At 53.7% G+C, this 21,433-nt stretch overlaps 1 protein-coding gene across 3 annotated transcripts; it reads left to right on the top strand.

Moving 5' to 3' along the window:
- Positions 1 to 271: 271 nt before the first annotated feature.
- Positions 272 to 19,802, top strand: GTPBP4 (GTP binding protein 4). 3 transcript variants are annotated; one of them, XM_080810384.1, is made up of 17 exons: positions 272 to 353; positions 1,305 to 1,475; positions 4,195 to 4,298; positions 4,379 to 4,515; positions 5,735 to 5,835; positions 7,404 to 7,496; positions 8,211 to 8,402; positions 8,483 to 8,548; positions 10,421 to 10,510; positions 11,253 to 11,363; positions 13,206 to 13,283; positions 13,556 to 13,607; positions 14,011 to 14,111; positions 15,080 to 15,277; positions 16,339 to 16,404; positions 18,259 to 18,402; positions 19,156 to 19,802. In XM_080810384.1, the coding sequence occupies exons 1-17, from the start codon at positions 306 to 308 to the stop codon at positions 19,306 to 19,308; spliced, it is 1,905 nt and encodes a 634-aa protein (XP_080666510.1). In that variant the 5' UTR covers positions 272 to 305; the 3' UTR covers positions 19,309 to 19,802. The 3 variants fall into 3 exon arrangements, with proteins under 3 accessions (XP_080666510.1, XP_080666511.1, XP_080666512.1); XM_080810385.1 differs by having other exon boundaries at positions 300 to 480; XM_080810386.1 differs by lacking the exon at positions 272 to 353 and having other exon boundaries at positions 1,311 to 1,475; positions 4,195 to 4,303.
- Positions 19,803 to 21,433: the final 1,631 nt, after the last annotated feature.

Below are 21,433 nucleotides of genomic sequence, written 5' to 3'. Positions count from 1 at the left end.
GCCGCCCCCCGCCCCCCGCGCCCCCCCCCGAGCCCCCCGAGCCCCCGAGCCGGGTCGGCCCGCCCGGACCTGCCCCTCTCTCCCCCCGCCTCCCCCGCGGATCCCCGCGACTTCCTCCGCGGGGACCTGCCGCCGGGCGGGGGCGCCGTGCGACTCGGAAGCGGAGCCTGGGGCGCAGGGGGCATCCGGAAGTGACGCCCGTCGGCGGAAGTCCCGCCCGCCCGCGGAAGTCCCGCCCGCCCCGCCGGAAGTCCCGCCGGAAGTCCCGGCTCCCCGTCCGCGCTCCCTCGTGGCTGGTCGCCGGCATGGCGCACTACAACTTCAAGAAGATCACGGTGGTGCCGTCCGCCAAGGTAGGCGGCCGCGAGGGCCTGTCCGCTCTCGCCTCTCCCCTGCCGGGTCGCCAGGAAAGCCCGAGCCTGTACTTCGGGCCGGGACCGAGGTCGCCTCCTCCGGCGGGTCGGCCCGCGTCCTCGGCAGGTTAGAGCCTTCCGGGGTTAGTGGTTGTCCCGGACACCGGGGGCTTGCTTCGGCGTTGGGGTCCCTTCCCCAGAGGTCAGGGTCCTCCCCCCGCGTTGGGGTCCCTGCCCCAGAGGTCAGGGTCCTCCCCCCGCGTTGGGGTCCCTGCCCCAGAGGTCAGGGTCCTCCCCTCCAGAATTAAAGACCTTCAGACCTTGGGATCCTACCCAGAGAGGGAGGAGGACAGTCGGGAAAACTTCACGAAGTAGGTGACTTCTGGACGAGCCTCTTAAGGACTCATAGAATTCCCTGGATTGGGACGGGAGGGGGTACAGGTCTCCAGGCTTGAGGTCTGTGTCCTTCCCGTCGCTGACAAGTGTTGTGGGCACCCGTCTGCTTGTCTCTGCTTGCGGCAGTTCAACCAAGAGTTGCTTATATCTCAGTGACTTCTCATATCTTGGGAAATTACAAACCGTGGGTTTTGATTTTACTTGTTTTATGTACTTTGAAAGGCAAAGATTTGCGAGTTGAAATTGCAGGACTTTTTTCTCTTGAATGGTGTTTCTGACGTATGCCTGAGTTACTAAAGTTTGAGAGGGCCCTGGGTGTGTGGATATTAAGAAAGCGTGGGACAGAATTTATTTGGCAGCCATCTGCTACGGGGTTTTTAAAGGCCAGAAGCTATGAACATGATCGAAGTTGAGTATAAAAGATTAAAGGTCAGTTAGAAAAAGTGTAGTTAGAAACATGTGGTACCATTGTTATTAGTCTTCTGAGAGGGTTTCAGATAAGCAGATAAAAAGTAGGCATTTCTGTGTACTGTGTCTTATTTCATTTAATTGCAGGACTTTATTGACCTGACGTTATCGAAGACTCAACGGAAGACTCCGACGGTTATCCATAAACATTACCAGATTCATCGCATTAGACATTTTTACATGAGGAAGGTCAAATTTACTCAACAGAATTACCATGACAGACTCTCCCAGATTCTAACAGATTTCCCCAAATTGGATGTAAGTGACTTGGGGACGCAGATGGTGATGTAAACGTGAGCCCGCAGGTAACTGGTGTCGATAGCCGGTTTGTGTACTTCTCCCACAAATAGGGAAGGAAACAGTGATTCGCTTGTCAGGCTCTGTGAGTTAGTGGCACAGCTGGGAACAGAGCACAGGATTTTGACTCCTTGGTATTCTTTCCCCCGTCAAACCCACGTCAGAGGCCCAAAGCTGTCTCCTCAGGCTTTCTCTGTCACTCGGAGGCTGGCAGGTGGCAGCCCAAGCTTTCAACGCTATCGCTGTGAATCTGGCAGCTCCCTGGCTTAGGTGGGTTTCCTGTCCTTCCTCCTTCCAAGGCTCCCTCTCGTGGTCTCAGGTCACATCAGTGGCCTGAGGTCCACCATTGTTTGTGATCCTGTCACTTTGTCGGCCAGGGATGGCCAGGTCAGCACTGGCCTCTTTGCAACTGCTGAGAAGAAGTTGTGTGGGGAGCAGGGATTTGTGCCTTGCGCAAAAACAGTTGAAACCTTCGCTCCGCAGCATAGTCGAGTTTGCTTATTGGTGGAGCTTGGAAAGCAGGAGCCAACGCTGCTTACGAGGTCACTGTGTAGGGTCACACAGCTGCAAGGTGATTTGAGGTGGTAAAGGACATCGGGTGGGGTCAGCAGTACAGGGTGAGAGCCTAAATTTGCCACTGTCCCAGAATAGTCTGTAAAGCTCTCTTAAGGCAGAGGGGAAGTTGGTTTATGTGACAAGGGTTTCTTCTATATTTAAGGTGGTGATAGTTCGTTTAAACAATTACAGATGTGCCTAAAGTAAGAGTAGGGGTTTCTGCCAGCAGACTGGCGCGCACTCCCATGCGTCTCCCAGGCGTGCTGCAGGTGCTCCATACGGGCCGTGGAACGCGTGAATAGTTTCTGGGGCAAGGGTGGGTACCCTGGAACTTCCCTGGTGAAAAACAGAAGAGTGAGGTTTTTGAAAACTGGTGCGACACTCAGAAACACTTGATCTGAGCAAACAAAACGCTGTGAACTGATTAGTACCCAATTTCTGTAGTTCTTTGTAAGAACTTTTATCTTTTTTCCTTCTGGGTATTTTTTTATACAATAGAAGTTTAAATTTGTGAACATTCTGTTACCTTTTTTTTTTCCCTGAGGGGGGTGGGAGGGAAAGAGGGAGAGAGAGAATCTGAAACAGGCTCCACACTCAGTGTGGACGTGGCACTCGGTCTCACAACCCTGAGGTCATGAGCTGCGCTGAAGTCAAGGGTCAGATGCTTAACTGAACCACCCAGCTGCCCCCCGCGTCTTTTAAACTAGAGTGAGCTATCTGAGAAGAATTTTGGAGTAGGCGGTGACAGCAGCTGCATGTCTGGGGTTCTGTTCCGGCCCCGGGAGCACAGCAGGCATCGAGGCCCTGTGCTTGTCTGGTGAGGGGACAGGTGGTAAACGTGGTGGAGGTCTGCGGCGCGGCAGATGAGGAGGAGAGCCCGGAGATCGTAGCGAGGCCTGAGGGCAGCGAGGTGGTGAGCCGTGTGGCCGCTCCCGAACAGCACTGAGGCCACAGGAGCGGCAAGTGCAGAGGCCCGGAGGGACGGAGCGTGATGTCTCTGAGGAGCAGGAGGACCAGGCGCTGGGGTCGGGTGTGGAGAGGGGGAGGCTGCAGACAGGTCAGAGCGGATGTGTCGGCCAGCCAGCTGGGGCTTGTGTTCTGTCTTAAGCCTTCCAGGTTGACCCTGGGGTGTGCCAAGCTTTGATTTGCCTTGTAGAGGATGAGTGGCCCGTGGGGTAGGAGACCGCCGGAAGGTTGGTGCACCGCGTTAAGCAGCTGGCGGTGCTGAAGAGTTGAGTGCTTGGGAGGAAGAACTAGCGGGTTTGCTCACAGCGCAGGAGACAGTGCTGTGGCCATCCACGCACACGGGAACATGGGGGCTTTGAGAAGAGGAGGGTGGTTTGTATGCATTGATGGAAATGTGGGTGAGACATCACACAGAAGGGTCTGGAGCTTTATGTGAGGTCTGGCCTGGAGATGTCCCTGTACTTAGATCCACGTAAGGTCACCCAGGATGTGAGTGAGGAGAGAAAAGTGCTCCCAGGAACTCCGACGTTGGGTGTTGGGTAGGAGCACGAGGCCACAAGAGCTGGAGGCCATTTGGATAGAAAGCATCAAGAAGTGTGAGTGGCCAACTGTGTGCTGTGCAGAGCTCTGCAGGGATGAAGGGAGTTTGGGGAGGGGCTGGTCTGATGAGCTCTCTGGCTGGACTGGTGGAGACAGTTCTGACCAGACCGGGTTTAAGGGAGGGAAAGAGCCTCTCTTCGTGATGTTTGCCAAGAGGGGAACAAAGGAGTAAGAAGGATTGTGGGCTCGAGGGGGCTTGCAGACTTTTAGGTTGGGGGGCGATGACAGCATGTTTGCAGGCCTGGGTTCAGGTCTTGAGGAGTGGGGGAGGAGTCTGGTGCACAAATGGAGAATTGGCTGGGTTTGTGGATAAGGGTGAAGGGGGCACAGTCTTGGGCCCAAGCCAAGTGGGCAGGCAGAGGCGGCAGTGACCCCTGAGCTCACGTAGATGTTTTCTCAGAGAACTAAAGAGTCATCAGGAGAGAGGGCGGGGGGAAGATCCTGGGGGGTTGTGAAGAGAGGAAAGGTGGGATGTACTTCTCCAGGAAATTATTCTGCAAGTAGTCCTGACATCGGGGTGAGAAACCTGTGCCAAAAGACCGCTGTGTTTCTGTTCTAGGACATCCATCCATTTTATGCTGATTTGATGAACATTCTCTATGACAAGGATCATTACAAGTTGGCTCTAGGACAAATAAATATTGCCAAAAATTTAGTGGACAAGTAAGGTATTTTCTTAATACAGTATCTTTCAAATTATTGCCCAAAGTGGAAAGCATCTCACATATCTGTTTTTCTTTAAGTGTGGCTAAAGATTACGTGCGGCTCATGAAGTACGGAGACTCTCTGTACCGCTGCAAGCAGCTGAAGCGCGCAGCCCTGGGGCGGATGTGCACGATCGTCCGGAGGCAGAAGCAGAGTCTGGAGTATCTGGAGCAAGGTGCCCGTGCTGCGGGGGCGGGGGCGGGGGCGCCGGCGCCGGGCGGCGTGTGTGCTTCTGTGGCCCAGTTCTCGTCAAGAACTCATGTTCGGAATATTTGTTTTTGTTTTATTTTAGACCTAATAGGGTCGAATTGCTTTTCCCCGTCTAGCCTATCAGAAATTCTGACAGGCTAGTTATTATTGAAAATGTAGTTAGGAGTTAAAATGCTTACAGATTACTAGTACTGTTAAGAAAATTTGTTTTTCATATTTCGTGCGTAAGGCACATACGCTATAAATCACAGGGAGGTACCAAGAAAATACGTAAAAAATAAAATGACCCGTAGTTTTAACCTATTGACGTTATAAATTTTTACAAAAAATTGCATCATGGGACGCCTGGGTGGTTCAGGTGATTAAGCGTCCAGCTTTTGATTTCAACTCAAGTCGTGATCTCAGGATCACGGGATTAAGTCCCTGTTTGGGCTCCATGCTCAGTGGGGGTCTGCTTGGGATTCTCTTCCCTGCCGGTCCGCAGCTCGGCGTGTGCAAGTAAAGTATGCTCCCTCAGATAAATAAGTCGTCAGGAAAAGCTTCGCGGTGTGTGTCAGCGTGACGTGGCTGCCCCGGTTTGTTACGTGGTAGTTTATTTAAGAAGACAGTTCTGGATTAGTGGACTATGTCTAATGACACAGTTAGGTGCCTTTTTATGTGCCTTTTTATGCTAGAGAGGCTTTTAAGTCATTGTTTCCCTTCCCTGGTATTTGCAAATAATTTGTAACAAGTTGTCCTATTTGACTGCCGTGACAGTGCTTCCGAGGGTCTGTTCGGTCTGATCCTGAGGGAGCGGAGTGGCCTCACCGTGCTTTGTTGTGTGGAAACAGCCCACGGCCTAGGCAGGAAGCGGTGCACGCACACTTGCTTCAGAATCGCTTTCCAGATACCATCTCACTTAGTGAGAGCGGTCTGGGCAAGTCGACCTGTTTCTGGCTCCATTTTGGACCTGTCCAGTAGGATTCCGGAAACAGCCAGATTCGGGGAGCTCTTCTGTATACCGTGGTGTGTCTGCAGCTAATCCTTTTCTGTTCGTGTGTTTTCTGTCAACTCACATTGTAAATGTTGGAACGGCCTTAATAAAACCATGGACTGGGAGTACAGCTAACTGAAGCAGATCGTGAAGTTTGACTTCTTTTGTTGTTCTGACGAAATTAAGTGCATGTGATGCGCATCTCCCACAGTGCGCCAGCATCTGTCCCGTCTGCCGACTATTGACCCAAATACGAGGACGCTGCTCCTGTGTGGGTACCCGAATGTTGGCAAGTCCAGCTTCATCAATAAGGTTAGTGTCTGCTTGGGGCTCAGATCATGACCTCAGGGTCTTGGGATGAGCCCCGTGTCGGGCTTCCTACCTCTCCTGCTGCTGCTTCTCCCCCTGCTCGTGCGCTCTCTCTGTCTGTCAAATAAATAAAATCTTTAAATGAATAAGGTTAGTCTGTGTCTGGGGATAACGCAAGTGACCAAGGACCTGAGGCTCAAAGCCTGCTGTGTCCTGTCCCTGTGGGTTGGAGTCCGGCTGGCTGACGAGTCCTTGAGTCAGTGCTGCCCTCGGCGTACACAACCCTTTACTGGAGGGGAGGATTGAATCTGTATGAATCCACATTTGTGTTGCTGTTGTGGAAGACATTGTGTTTTTTGGTGTGTGTTGCTAAGTTTCTTCGGGATTCAAGATATTCAAGTGTGGGTTTGTTAACACGCAGAGAGCATAGTCTGGGAGCGGTGACACCGGGGCAGTGGGTGTGGACGGACAGGCTGCTGGATTGGGCTTCCTCAGGTATTTCCTGGGTGTCACCTTGCTTGATGGGTCACTTGTCACATAAGATACTTGGTCCCCGTCGTGGGGAGTGGCCGGGTTGCCGTGTCCTTGAGCGAGTCTATTCATTGGGACTTGAGGACAGTATTGAGTGACTTGGTGCTTCAGGACAACTTAGCTAAGCTTCGGGGACCTGAACAGCGTAGAAACGGCATTTAAGGGGCGCCCCGGTGACTCAGTCAGTTAAGGGTCTGACTCTTGATTTCGGCTTAGGTCATGATCTCACAGTCATGAGATCGAGCCTGTCATCAGGCTCCTTCTCAGTGCGGGGTCTGCTTGAGAGTCTCCCTCTCTCCCTCCACCTCTCCCTCTCGTGCCCTTGCGTGCGCACTCTTTCTAAAATACGTGAACACGTCTTTTGAAAAATAAGTATTGGTTCTTGAATAAATAAAACAGAATGTCAGTTCACCGCCAGCAGGAGCTCGGGTGCCAGTCGGTAGCAGGTGCGGATGTGTACACGAGGAGCACTTCTGCTCGGAGCCCGTTGGCAAGTTTCTCTCTGGTCTCCAGCTGTGCTGACGTGACAGGCCGCGGCTCTGTGGTGCCTGAGCCAACGGTCCAAGCACCTGGGAGCCACTCGGTCCCTTGCATGGAACCAATAAGCCGTTGAGTCCCTTCGGTGCACCGACTACTTTTCAAGACTTGGTAGGGACGTGTGGCTGGTGGGCCCTGTGTCAGCCGTGCAGGGAGGGCGTTTCTGTCTGCACAGCGAGTTTGTGGGGCACTCCGGGCCCGGGGTGGATCAGAGCGCAAGCTGACGGACACCCTCCAGGCTGGTGTCCCCCCACCTCCCTCCTGTCTGATGGGGACCATTCCTGTCCGGGCCCGGTGGCGGGAGGAAGTGGGTGGAGCCTGTCCGTCTGTCCGCAGAAGCTTCTGTCCTCCGCGGTTAATTGTGCCAGGTCTCTCTCCTCGTGTGGTCTTATTTTCATGCCCAAATCCTTCGTCTCGGTAACCCGTAGGTACCCGTTGACCTTCTCAAGGGGAAATGAGGTATGGAACTTGTGTGACTGGGGAAGATGGTGGTTGTGTTTCAGGTGACGAGAGCCGATGTGGATGTCCAGCCCTACGCATTTACGACCAAGTCTCTGTTTGTGGGGCACATGGATTACAAGTATCTGCGCTGGCAGGTGAGCGCTCTCACCTTCAAACACGGCTCACGTCCGGGTGGTTGTTCACGGGGGTTGATTTTGGGGATCCCTGAAGAACTGGAGTGTCTCCCTAATTCCAGTGCCCCAGTGGGGGGGGGGGGACTCCGAGGGAGAGGTTCTCGGGGCCACCAGGAGCGCCGTTGCGGAGAAGACTCCCTGAGCTTCCCGGCTGCCTGAGGGCGGCCTGTGCAGACGCCCGCTTGCGTTAACAGCCTCCTCGTCGTCTCTGACCCTGTTAATACGAAGGGCATTTATTAGCCATTTAAAAACTCGGAGCAGTAGAACTTCATGTCATAAACGGTGAAGCCGTTCCTTACACAGGGGAGTGTTGCTTGTTGCTCTTCTGTTCTGCTCGGTTGGGGCCCCTGGCTGGCTCAGTCGGGAGAGCGTGTGGCTCTCGACGTCCGGCTCAGGAGCTCAGTCCCTGTGTTTGCCATAGTTTGGCATATGTTAAAAAGAAAAAAAAAGGAGTCCTTTTCTCCAGGTCTTCGGCTAGTCTTTAGTGACCTTTGTGGGGTCCAGCCGTCCCCCCTTTCTCTTCACATTTAAAGCTTATTTGATCACGGTAGGTGGGAGACCTATCTTATGTACTGGCTCTGTGGGGGCTGGTTTGGGGGTTGCGTCCCTTCCCGGGTGTGCTAGGCGGGAAGTCTGTGGGTGTGTGTGCTCTGGGATAACACACCTGACCGTTAGGTGGTAGATACGCCGGGGATCCTGGACCACCCTTTGGAGGATCGGAACACCATTGAGATGCAGGCCATCACGGCGCTGGCTCACCTGCGCGCTGCCGTGCTGTATGTGATGGACCTGTCCGAGCAGTGTGGGCACGGGCTGAAGGAGCAGCTGGAGCTCTTCCAGAACATCCGGCCTCTGTTTGTGAACAAGGTATGGGTGGCAGCCAGGGCTTTCGGTTATAATGCGCACCGCGAGGACGGTAATTTCAGTGTTTGCCTTCCCTGTTCCAGCCTCTGATAGTCGTAGCGAACAAATGCGACGTGAAGAGGATCGCCGAGCTTTCTGAAGACGATCAGGCAAGTCACCTTAATATTTTGAGTATTTCTTACCTACTAATTCCAAATCTCATTTCAGACCAACAAAGTTTAGAAGGAATTTTAACAATACTAGCCCGGGTATTTAGTTTACAGTTGAGGTGGTAGCCTTGGCGGGTTATTGGTGGCAGACTAGACCTGGCCTTTCCTGACCTCTACTCTGCCTTCGAGGTGTGGAAATGCCCGTGTGTTCAGCAGGATGGTACATTTAACCTATGGAAGGTCTTACCTTGGTGCTGGAGAGCACACAAAGCGCCTTGAGGTAGGCCTTGCCTCTTCTGGCCTCGGGCGGCCCGGTGCCCTGAGCGGCACCTGCAGAGTAAGGGTGTAGGTGGGAGGGTTCTGTGGGTAGCACGTGTCTGCTGCACAGTCCTGTGGGGAAATGAGCTTGGGGACAGAGTGAAGGAGGAGCATCTGTGAACTTGCCAGAACAGTGAGTCTAGAGTGGTCCTGTTCTTTTTGGAGGCAGGTAAGGTGGTTAGGCCTCGCTCTCCACACAGCTGGTGTTGCAGCCGTGGAGAAGCTTTGCACTGGTACAGAGGTTCTCGGACTCTTGGGCACACCCAGGCCTGTGGGGTGGAAGCCTGGGAGGCGTCCCCAGGGTGGGTCACCCTGGAGCTTGGAGGAGCAGTGCACTAGATAGCCACACTGTGGCCCCATCTCCTGGAGCACGTGTCACTGACCAGCTCAACGGAGAGGGTCTCCAGGAGGTGGTGTACTGTCCCTTCCCAGTGCCCCTGTCTGGTACTACTGGGACACTGAGTGCTCGGTAAGAGTGAGGGTTTTTCAACAGCCATGCTGGTGTCTCGGGCACTGCACTGTGTTCAGTCAGTTACTGGCCAGGTACACATGGCCTGGTTGGAGAGGATCCAGTCCCTGATAAGTGAGCTCCAGTTTTTAGGTGCCTGCACGGGAGGGTGGAGACGAGGGTAAAGTTGCAAGGCTCAGATGTTAGGGTGAGTGTCAGGCAAGGTGCTCGGGCTTTGAGGTCAGGTGTGCCCAGGCCCCAGTTTCGCAGTCTGCCCGCTGTGACGAGGTTGGTTTCCGTTCTGGAATTCCCTCTGCTGTGTTCTGGGTGGTCTGTTGGCAGTGTCGTCAGGCAGACCGGATGAAACTGGAAAGCATGTGGGCAGGGGACGCCGTCGCGACGGTTCTACTGGGTTAACCCGAGGGTGCAGCCTGCCCGGCGCCCTGGCTTGTCGCTCGTCTTACGCGCGATAAACGCGGTCACTGTGAATTCAGGTAGAGGCATAGTGTCTGGGCCACAGGCTAGTCAGACCCCAGTGTCCCCAAGACCACTGCTCTTTGCAGGGGAGGAGGGAGTCCGCTGGTAAGTCGGACCCCGTAGTGAGGGTGGTGGCCTTGTTTGTGACAGGTTTTCCCGTCATAGGGTTGACCTCCGTCTGGACGAGGGTGTGCTGGCGAAGAGGTGCACAAACGAAGCCCTTGTTCCAAATCTGAGCGATTTCTAGGTTTCTATGTTGTTTTGTAAGGAATTCTCTTAGATTGTAGAGGCACAGTGTTTTATTTAAAAATCGTATTGAAGACATTCTAAAATTCTGTAGCTTGATGTTGCCGAGTTCCTTGTTAGAAGATGATATCGTAGAGAAAAATGCTCCAGGGAGCCTCTGGTCTACTTCCTAGTCTGCTTTGATCTTCCTGGTAATGGGTATTTTCTTAATCACAAAATAACATAGGGAAAGATCAGCATTTGGGGAAATGTCCTTTAGACGAGTTTAGAAACGACCCGTGGATGTGCTAACTAGCATTTATGATACCCATGTGAAGAACAGAATTGTTCCTGGGGAAGTGGAAATAGATAATGGCTCTCTTGGTTTTTTTTTGACTTCCCAGAAAATATTTGCAGATTTGCAGGCTGCGGGATTTCCCGTGGTTGAGACAAGCACCCTGACGGAGGAGGGGGTCATGCAAGTGAAAACGGAGGTCAGTGCTTCGTGCTTCCCTTTAGGGCCTTTGTTGTCAGAGGAGTCCGTTTTGGGGAAGGATGTGCTCGCTGCAAGCATCGTGGGCAGGGAGCCCTCGAGGCGGCCGGGTGGGAGAGCCTGTGCACAGCACCGAGCCTGGTCCCCACCCGTCCAGTTGAACGCGGGGCTTGAGGGGACCCTCCGACTCCCGCATGGGTGGCTTCACTCCTTCCACTGCCCGCTGTCCTTCCGGACCTGGCAGGAGGGCCGCAGGAGCCATACCGTCATGGAGCTTGGGTGGACGTCACATGGGCAGGAGGAGCACAGAGAGACGTTTCCCCTTGGGTTTCGGATGCGGTTCTGAGCACTCAGGCCGTTCTGCTGTGGTGGGCTTGGCTCTGGTCACAGTCCGGGGGGGGCCGTGAGCCTGGCTGGGGGCACAGCACGAGTCGCTGGTGGCCTGAGGCAGGCCTGGGAGGACCGTGGAATGTTGCCTCAGGGTGCTGCCCCAGCCTGGGCTGGTGGCCTGCCCTCTCCTGAGCGTGTGGTCGGCCCCAGGGGTTTACATGGGCTTTGGGGGGATTCCCAGGACAGCACTAGCTGCTGCGACTCCCGAGGGAAAGCACATAGCGGGGTCTCGAGCTTTGGACCATGGTCTGCTGATGAGCGGGGGTGGGGGTGGGGGGTTCCCGTCCCACACCCCCGCATCCAGCCCCGAAGGCGGGAGGCCTTGTAAGCCTGGTCCCGTTTCCTCGCCTCAGGCTTGTGACAGGCTCCTGGCTCATCGAGTTGAAACCAAAATGAAAGGAAATAAAGTGAACGAGGTGCTGAACAGGCTGCATCTGGCCGTGCCAAACAAGAGAGACGACAAGGTGAGGTTGGCCTTCCGGAGAGCCTGCGAGCCAGCACCTGCCTCGTGCGGGGCTCGAGGGCACCACGCACGCTCACGTGGAGTAAAAATGACATCATGTGCCCTGACGTATTAGTAATGCCTCGTTTATCCTTCCGTTCTTCTTTCTGGTGCGTAAGCGTGCTTGTAAAAATCCTCCTAGAGCTGTGTCACTTTCCTTAACATTGTTGGTTTTCTGGGCACTGGATGGCAGAGTCGGTAAAGCATCTGACACTCGGGTTCAGCTCAGGTCGTGGTCCTCAGGGTTGTGGGATCAAGCCCCGCGTTGCTGTTGGCGGGGGGGGGGGGCCGGTCACTGCTCAGCGGGAAGTCTGAGAGTCTCTCGCCCTGTCCCTCCCACCTGGGCTTGCTCTCTAAATCAGTCTTTAAGAAAATTTTCATTGTTGATTTTCTTGCTGTTGCTGGGCTCAGTTGCACGTCTTTATCCGTAACTCTTTGTTTTAATTGCAGATGAATTCATAGAGTGAATTTTATCGTAGGGAGTGGAGGAGGTCAGACCGTGCTCTCCAGAAATGCCGTCCTGGGTTCTGCTGTGCATTGCCCGGATCTTCGACCCTGAGTATTTGCTGATATCAGTCTCATCCGTTAAAGATGGTCCCATCTTTAATTTGGGATTTCCTTGATGATTAGGGCAGGCGAGCTTTTTTTTATTCCTAAAGATTTTATATTTGAGTAATCTCTACCCCCAACGTGGGGCTTGAGTTTGTCCTGAAACCGAGAGTCAGGTACTGCGCCCTGTCAGGCAGGATTTTTTCATGAGCTTATTGGCCTGTTAGTTCTTCAGGTCATTTATCTGTTACTCATTTAATTTATGATCTTCACGTAAAGGAAATCAGACTCTCATGTTCTATAGATTGTTGTTGTGCGTTGGTCGTTTGCTTTTTGAACTGGGTTTCTTTTTTCAGACTCAGGTTCCATGTTTTGTTTTTTTTTTTAAGATTTATTTATTTATTTGACAGAGATCACAATTAGGCAGAGAGAGAGGGGAAAGAGGGTCCCCGCTGAGCAGAGCACCTGATGCAGGGCTCGATCCCAGGACCCTGGGATCATGACCTGAGTGGAAAGCAGAGGCTTAACCCACGGAGCCACCCAGGCGCCCCTGGTTATACATTTTTAATCTGCTATTTAATATTTAATTTTTAAAATATATGCTATTAGCGAATACTGAGGTGTTTTTGTTTTTGTTTTTTTGCGGCTACTGGATTTTGTGTCCTACACAGAAAGACCTACCATTTGGGATGGCTGAGTGGCTCAGTCATTAAGTGTCTGCCTTCGGCTCAGGTCATGATCCCAGGGTTCTGGGATCGAGTCCCACATTGGGCTCCCTGCTCATTGGAGATCCTGCTTCTTCCTCTGCCTGCCACTCCCCTGGTTGTGCTCTCTCTGTTATATTAGTAAATAAAATCTTTTTTGGGTTTTTTTTTAAATTTTTTTGAAAGATTGTATTTATTTGACAGAGGTCACAAGTAGGCAGAGGAGGGGGGAAGAGGGTCCCTGCTGAGCAGAGAGCCCGATGCGGGGATCGATCCCAGAACCCTGGGATCATGCCCTGAGCTGAAGGCAGAGGCTTTAACCCACGGAGCCACCCAGGCGCCCCTAAAATCTTCTTTAAATAGATAAACTCTGGATCAGGTCTGGAGTGTTCCTTTTCCCTTGCCCAGTTGGGCCTGTGGTTGCACTCGGTCGTCTGTTGGATTGGAATTGGTCTGACTTTGCAGAGAGGCGCATGCCTCTGTTTTTTCTCTCAAGTTCCTTTGCATTCAGCAACGTATTTCCATAACTCTTTCTGGCGATGTCCCCTCAGGAGAGGCCCCCTTTCATCCCCGAGGGAGTGGTGGCACGCAGGAAGAGAATGGACATCGGGGAGCCCAGGAGGAAGCGGGTAGGTCTGCTTCAGGGGTGCAGAAGGGCGTTTGTGCATGGGGTGGGCACAGAGCGTGACACTAAGGGCACTGGGCCCACGCTGTCAGGCTCCGTGAGCGCAGATGTGAGTGGTGGGGTCCCCGGGACACGGGAGCTGGGCCTCACCGGCGTTAAAGGGGTGGGCTGGCAGGCCGGAGAAGAGGTCGTCCCCCGGGGGTGAGGAGGGACTCCACAGTTGTGCACCGGGAAGGCCGGCGAGAGCTGACGGGAGCGCTCTGCCCTCCGTTGCAGGAACGAGACCTCGAAGTGGAGCTGGGAGACGATTACATTTTGGACCTTCAGAGTAAGGGCCGACGTGCGGGTCGGGAAACAGCGGAAGGGCTTCCGTGCCTGCACGTCCTGTAGCTGCACCTTCGGCTCTGTCTTCGAGAAGAGATTGGGCCCTGAGGCTTCTTACAGGCGATTTTGGTGGCTTCCGGAGGGCGGTGTTCAGCTCACATGGTGCACGGGTGCTGGCGTCCGCCGCTGCCGCAGCCGGTCTGCCGCCACCGCCTTCGCCTCCGCTTCTGGGCCCGCGGTCCTGCGGTGCTCGCTGGCCGACCCTGGCGTGTGTTCCTTTGTTAGGGGGTTGGGTGCAAGTGCTCTGTTGTCTGCCTGGCGAGGCGGGTGTGAGAAGTCACTTTGGGCACATCGTGGTTGAAGGTATTAGAAACTGTAGTAAACATGACCTCTCTTTTCTGCGTCAGAGTACTGGGATCTGATGAATTCCTCCGAGAAGTACGACAAGATACCAGAGATCTGGGAAGGCCACAACGTAGCGGATTATATTGATCCCGACATCATGCAGGTCTGTGTCACTCGCTGAACCGTGTGATTTTATTCCTTACGTGACCGTGAAGGTATCAGCACGGCCATTGGCCTGCCTGGACTTGTCGCCCATGTTCCTTCTATACCGCGAGCCTCCCCACCCCATCACCAATGGCCTCTCCTGCGGAGGGTCCTGGAGACCCTAGGGCTCTGCTCCTCTGGTCTGAGCCGTGACCTCCTTTGTGGGGCGGGTGACCTCCGTGGGCCGCGAGCTCCCCGCCCTCCGCCCTGACCCGCTCTTGTCTCCTGGAGCCCTGCTCCTCGGCGGCGGCTTCCTCCTGCTGCTGTCTCGTCGCAGGTTCTTTTTCTTCAAAAAACAGAACCTTTCATAAAGCCTTTGTCCTCTGCTGGGCAGCTCCTTCATTTGCACAGAGGCCCACACTCCCAGCCCCAGGAACCCGGTCATGGGCTCCTTTAATCTCCACCCCCAGCGCTGGGCCTGAACTCAGGATCCCGAGATCAGGAGTTGCACGCTCCGCAGACTGAGCCGGCCGGGCGTTCCCGTAACCGGTTTCTTACTAACCGTGTAGCCAGCGGTGGCATTTGTGTGTGGGGATGGCCTTAGAATGGATAAAGGGGATGTTATAGTCACATAGCAGCTCACATTGATGAGTTTCTGGTTTTACAGCAGGAGGTGCTCGTGTGTGTGTGTGTGTGTGTGTGTGTGTACACACACGTGCGGTGGAGGGACATGCTGGGGAGTGAGGAGAGTAATGGTTGCATATTTCACCTCACGTCTGCAGTAACCGTCAGCAAAGAGAGGAATGCACAGGACAGCTCACGGGGTTTGTGGGCTCACTGCTGGGGGGTGAGCTCCTGGGTGTCCCTGCGCGGGACCAGGTGCAGGCACTCATCGCCCCCTGAAAGGCCGAGGGGAACTGAGCTCCTGTAGGAGTTTTTCTCCTGAGAGTTTTTCACTGTTGCGTTTAATGACAATTGTTTTGTAAGAAATTGGAAGAATTAGAAAAAGAAGAAGAACTAAGGACAGCAGCAGGCGAGTACGACAGCGAGTCTGACAGTGAGGACGAAGAGATGGGGGAGATCCGCCAGTTGGCGAAGCAAATTCGGGAAAAAAAGAAGCTGAAAATTCTGCAGTCCAAGGAGAAGAACACACAGGGCCCCAGGATGCCACGGACCGCTAAGAAGGCAAGTTCTGTGTTTCCAGAGTGCCAGGACCGGCTCGTGTGGGTGTCAGATTCTCGCACAGTCGTTGCTAAGTGACATTTCATCCCAGATGTGGCTGTGGGATTGCACATACATTGTACTGTCGACTGGTACTGGTGTTTGAGGTGGGTTGAGCCCCGGTCAGCCGAATTCTGCTGATGGCCCCCTTTCCTCGTGACTTTTGGGTTCCGCGTTGTTGGAGCAGCTGCTTTGCAGCTGAACAGAGTAAGGTGGTGGTTTGAGATTTGTGGCAGGAAAGCCGTCAGCCACCCTGTTTCTGTTGCTTATTTTCCGTGCGAGGCAGGGTTCATCTTACAGAAGCCTGAGCCGGTTCGGCTTAAGTCCGTGGGCAGTTTCTTGGCTCCTGTGACTGGTTAGGGTCGGGGGGCTCACACGTCAGGCACAGATTGTTCGAATGGTGTGAGAATTCTTTCCGGTCTCAGTCCCGTCTCTAGGATTTTTCTCTCCTGCTCTGAGCTCGCCAGGGCGGCAGGTGAGGCCAGGTCCTGTGGCACCCTCAGACCACGGGTGTGGTAGACAGGATGGCGTGCGGGGCAGCTAAAAGGTGACAGGAGTGGAAGGGAAACAGTGACGTTCCAGACACCTCTTAACGGCTGACAGCGTGTCTGAAACACTGTTTTCATGAGATGGCAGGCGAGCGGTTCTTGGTAGACGGGACATCCGTCTGTGTCCCCTGTGGTGCTCGGTGGGTCTGGGAGGAGACGCTGTGGCTGGAGTTTGCATCTTGGGGCACATCATGTGACCTCAGCGCCAGGGACCCTGCACGCAGAGACCCCCCGCAGAGCTGTGCGGAGCCCAAGGACGTGACGTGTACGTCGTCCTACCCGTGGCCACTGCTTGGGAGGTGCTGGTCTCGGCAGCTTTAGCCCGTCCAAAACTACGAACATGAGCTCGATTCCAAGACTCAATTCCTAGAAGAAGTGTATCCTAGGTCATTGTCAAAGGTACATTTTCCCTTCAGTTTTTTTTTTTAAACATTTCATCAAAGTAATTTTGCTTAAATTCCTTTCCCCCATGTTCAGGTTCAGCGGAAAGTCTTGGAGGATGAGATGCGCAGTCTCGGTGTCGACATGGATGACAAAGACGACGTAAGTGCGTGGACATGGTCCTGGGGCGCGGACGGCTCTGCCTTAGGACACCAGCTCTTCGAAATCCGGGAGCGGCCGAGCCGGTTACAGAAGAGAGGGGAACTGGGAGCGCGTGTGTCGAGGCTCAGCAGGGAGGTGCTGACTGAGAGCTGAGCGCGCTCGTCCCACCGCTGTCTGGGGCCCCTCAGACAGCTCAGGGCACTTGGCTCCAGGGACGCTGCGGGTGGTGCAGAGGCTGTTTTCAACCTCTGTTCTTGTTCCCGCAGCGACAGTTGAGGGACCCCGTGCACGCTGCAGGTGGCCCTGCGCGGGGGCCGGCCCCAGTGCACGCACTTTGTGGGGTTTGGTTTTTGTCTTGTTTTGTTCCTTTTTGTTTTTGTTCTTGTCAGCTTTTTATCATGTTTGTGTCTACATCGTCTTCATTCCAGGTTAACGGAAAATACGAAAACTACCAAAACCACAAAGGAAAAAAGTCACTTGTGTTTGTAGCACACAGAAATGATCTAGGTGGACGTGCGGTTACACCTTTTTATTCAGCTTTCTGTGGGGAGGGCTTAAACTTTCTCTTCTTTCCTTTAAAATGTATTTATAACCATGTTCTGTACATCATGCCTCTTTCCCATTGTGGTATAGCATTTTTTGGATAACTTTTGAGTAAAAAGTGTTAGTTTAGCCTAAGCTTCTTGGGTTGGTTGTTGCTTAAAAATTCATTGAGTGTCAACTCAGAGTACACGGTGATGTGTAAGTAACGTACAATACAGTAGAAGTAATTTGTGTCTGGGAAAAATACAAGTTAGAATAGAATGTCAGAGAACAAAACGTAAACTTGTTTTTTTGATTTTTAACTTGAATTCTGTTATTGGTGACTCAGGTCTTCACATCTTAGCCTCAGCTTAGTGACCAGATAGATACATGAGGGTCTTCTGAGTCTGTCCTCATGAGAGGAGTTTAGGCTGTAAATAGTTCAGAACTCTTCCTGGGGCCCAGCAATTAAAATGTATTTCACATAACTATTGGAATTCTGATTTTTTTCCTTGATGAATGATGCTGGAGCATATATATTTTTTTAAGATTTTATTTATTTTACAGCGAGTCTGTATGAGCAGGTCGGACAGGGGGGCAGAGGGAGAAGAATCGGGAGCAGGCTCCCTGCTGAGCTCGATCCCAGGGCCCCGAGATCATGACTTGAGCTGAAAGCAAGTGTCAGGCGCTTAACTGTCTGAGCCCCCCAGGCACCTCTGGAGCATATGTGTTTTTGTATAAATTAACTTTTTTGTATTCCGGATTATTTTGTTAAAACAAATTGCCGAATTAGAATAACTAAAATCAAAAGATAACGTGTTAAAGCTCTTTTCCGAAGGGTTAGACTAATTCGGCTTCTAATCAGCGTGCGAGAGCGCGGAGCGTTCTGTTGACGAGTGCGCGTGAGGGCTGATCCGTGCTGGCCGAGTGCCTGTGCACCTGTCGAGCAGAGCTCCTGCCCCGGCGACGGTCGGTGTGTCTGCTGACCCTCAGCTCGGAGCTGTCTGGGGGCTGTCTCCTGCGGTAACCCCTAAGCTGCGAGGAGAGGACACTACATCTGAAATGGAAGCTGGGGTGTCGGTCTCACGATCTCGGGTGTGGGAGAACGTTGTGGAATGGTCAGCTTGTAGTCGATGGTTTCTGACGGAGTTAAACTCCCATCCGTAACGTAAAGCGGCGGTCGAGTGGGAAGGAACATTCGGCCGGTGACTAACACGATGTCCCACGAGCTGTTCAGTCGCACCTTTCAGAGCTCTCAAGTGTCCTGTCCCCTTGTCCGTGTAGTTCCGAATGGGTGACCACAGCCCTGAATTTGCTGTTCATGCTTTCCAGGCCCATTATGCAGTCCAGGCCAGGAGGTCCCGGAGCGTTACTAGGAAGAGGAAGCGGGAGGACTCTGCTCCTCCCCCGGCTGCGGCCCGCAGCCGCAGCTGCTCTCGGCCTCCGCGGGACGTCTCTGGCCTTCGGGACGGCAAGGTTAGTTCCTGCGATGTGCGATAGAAAACGGGCCTCTGTCGGTGACTCATGGACTCAGGCACGCCCTGCAGCTGTCATTCCGAGGTCAGGGACCGTAGGTGGGCACTGGTGCGCTCGGCATTCTGGACCCTTGCCCTGGTGCCGTCCTCCCGTGGGTGGTGGAAGCACGGTGTCCTGGGACTCTGTGCTCAGAACGTGGGGCCAGAGTCCCTCCAGGGGTGGTTGTGGTCCGTCTTTTGGGAACGACATTGGATATGTACAGTCTCTTTCACGGAAGCTTTTCTTATTAAATAAACACAGAAATGGTTAGTTTTGGCATTTTGAAAGTTCGGGTACAGGAGAAAGTCTGTATATAAACTGGCAAACCGTTTACTTGGTGGAAGCCTAGAGATTTCCATCTCCTAGAAATCTGGATTTTAATAAGACCTGTTGCCGCTTGTCAGATGTGAGCGGTGTGGTTTCATGGGCGACTCTGTTTTCTTGTTTGTCTAAGAGGGAGTTATAGCCAATGGGCCCAATCTTCCAGTTCCTGCCGGGCACAGGACTTGTGTAGACGGAATGTTCTTCCCATCCTCTCGGGCACAGGGTCGAGTTCTGCAGCCCCTGGGTCCCAGGGCAGAGTGCGGCGACAGACTCGTCAGCGCTTCTCCTCGCAGAAGAGATGCGGGCCGTGAAGACAGACTGCCGGCCGGTCGTGACAGGTGCCTAGACACTTGGGAGTTAACGTGTGTTGTGTGTCCTTGGGCTTTGCAGATGGTGAAGAAAGCCAAGACTATGATGAAGAGCGCTCAGAAGAAGATGAACCGCCTGGGGAAGAAGGGGGAGGCAGACAGACACGTGTTCGATATGAAGCCCAAGCACTTGCTCTCCGGAAAGCGGAAAGCTGGGAAAAAGGACAGGCGGTAGCGGCCTCTGCCGCGGCAGCATTCTGGCAGGGCGGGGGGGCGCCCGGCCTGCTCTGGTGGGGGGTCCCGGCCTGTAGACTGCAGAGAGCGAGGACATCCGGAGCTCTGGCTGCTTTGCTGTCCGCGGGGTGCGCGGCTGCCGGATGTCGGTGCTGCCCCAGCACCGGTCTTCTGAGGGCGCGGCGGGTTCTGTGTTTAAGGAGTTTTGATCGCTTCAGGTCTGCAGAACTGGAAAGATTGATTGACGTGAGTGTGTGTTTTGATGGAGAAAAATCTTACTCCTTTCTGCAAGAGGGAACTTTGGTTCATGGGCATCTGGTCTTTTTTGAGAAGAGAACACCTCTGCTTGGGGACACAGGCAGAAGGCTGCCGCCCTGCCTACTAAGAGCCAGCGCCTGCGCTAGATGATTTTCTAGTCTTTTCTCTGCGATGTGTGTACCCTTGTAACCTGTCTGCAACTAGCTCGTCCAGAATAAACCTCTGAAAGAAAGTGGGTTTGGTTGATTTCGTTTTTTTGTTGTTTAGTTATAAATCACTATAGTTTGGCGAAATGAAAAGCAGAAAAAATAACTCATTTGTTTTCAAAACAGGAAGTACTCCTTCGTGGGGTGGGACGTTGGGCAGTGCAGCAGCCAAGCGTGACCTCTGCTGCTCGCGCGACAGAGACCGGCGTGGGTCCAGCGAGGCACAACCCACCCCCGCTTCCGCAGAGGCACCTGCTGGCGCCCGTTGCCAGTGCTCCTGAGCGGAGGTCGTTGGACGCGCCGGTGGCCGCCGGAGCCGCGCTTCCTGGCCTCGCAGCCGCGGTGGCCGCCGGCGCACCGGCAGGTGCAGTGCGGCGCGTCCTCGGTGCGGGCGGCGCGGCCGTCTTCAGCCCCCGTCACGTGACGTCGTTTTCTGACAGGCGTGTCTAACAAGTGCTGTGTCTTGGGGTGTAACGTCGGATTTCCGTGTACGTGTGCTGAAAAAGATTCATTTGAGAGAAGCTGCAATGCACGTGGTGCCGGGGAGGCAGGAGCCATCTCTGCGGGGATCCCAGCTGCGGCCGGTCTGGAGCGCGCGTCTCTCCGGAGGCTTGCGTCTCGCAGGGCAGGGCTTGGCTGGCAAATCCATCGGTTTTGGTCAGTTTTAGCCCTTGTGGCTTTGGAGTTCCCATAGCACCCCCCACCCCGCCCCGGGGCAGGCGGGGTGTGTGTTCTGTGGCTGCTTGTGTGAGTTACAGGGGGTGGTGAGGACCTTGTCCCCCAAAGGTTAGGATTCTAGGGTTAGATGGCTGACTGCTTGCCCTGCTGGCACAGCCGTAGACGGAGACGGACCCGGTTCTTGCAATCCCGTCCGCCAGACCGGCTGCAGCGGGTTGAAGGAGCCAGTGCCCGTTTCTTTTTCCTTTGCTTTTTTCTGCTTTACTTCTCTTGGGGGCCAGATACTTAAGAACTAGGACTTTGAAAAGCAACTGCAGGGGCGCCTGGGTGGCTCCGTGGGTTAAAGCCTCTGCCTTCGGCTCAGGTCATGATCTCAGGGTCCTGGGATCGAGCCCCGCATCGGGCTCTCTGCTCCGCGGGGAGCCTGCTTCCTCCTCTCTCTCTGCCTGCCTCTCTGCCTACTTGTGATTTCTGTCAAATAAATAAATAAAATCTTTAAGAAGAAGAAAGAAAGAAAAGCAACTACATGTGAAGGGAATTTGGAGAGACCACACACATGCTCCAGGAGGGACACATACTCCACGAAGAACTACGGGACCTTCGGTGTTTAGCCCTGGCTGGCACAGTGCTACCCTTAAAACAAGGGAGAGTATCTGGTTTCCAGAATTCCCACATTATAAGATTTCAGACATCCAGTTTTCAACAAAATCACAAGGCATACAAAAAAGTAGGGAAGTGTGTGGCCCATGAAAAGAAAAAATGCTGTCTCAGGAGGATGAGATGGTGACTGCCCAGACAGAAAGTTTAAGACAACCATCCTAAAGACCCAGAGCTGAAGGAGGACGCACAGAATCAGGAAAATGGTATATGAACAAAGGAGGAATAGGAAAGAACAACAGGTGCCCCAAATCCCAGAGCTGGAGAGTACAAGTAACAAAATTAAAAAGGTAGACCAATGATATCAGATAAATCTCTCTTCTTCAA

Source organism: Martes martes, assembly GCF_963455335.1.
Source record: "Martes martes genome assembly, chromosome: 8".
NCBI classification, from domain to species: domain Eukaryota; kingdom Metazoa; phylum Chordata; class Mammalia; order Carnivora; family Mustelidae; genus Martes; species Martes martes.
The sequence above is the reverse complement of the archived record's forward strand: the minus strand, read 5'-3'. Positions and strand labels throughout refer to the sequence as shown.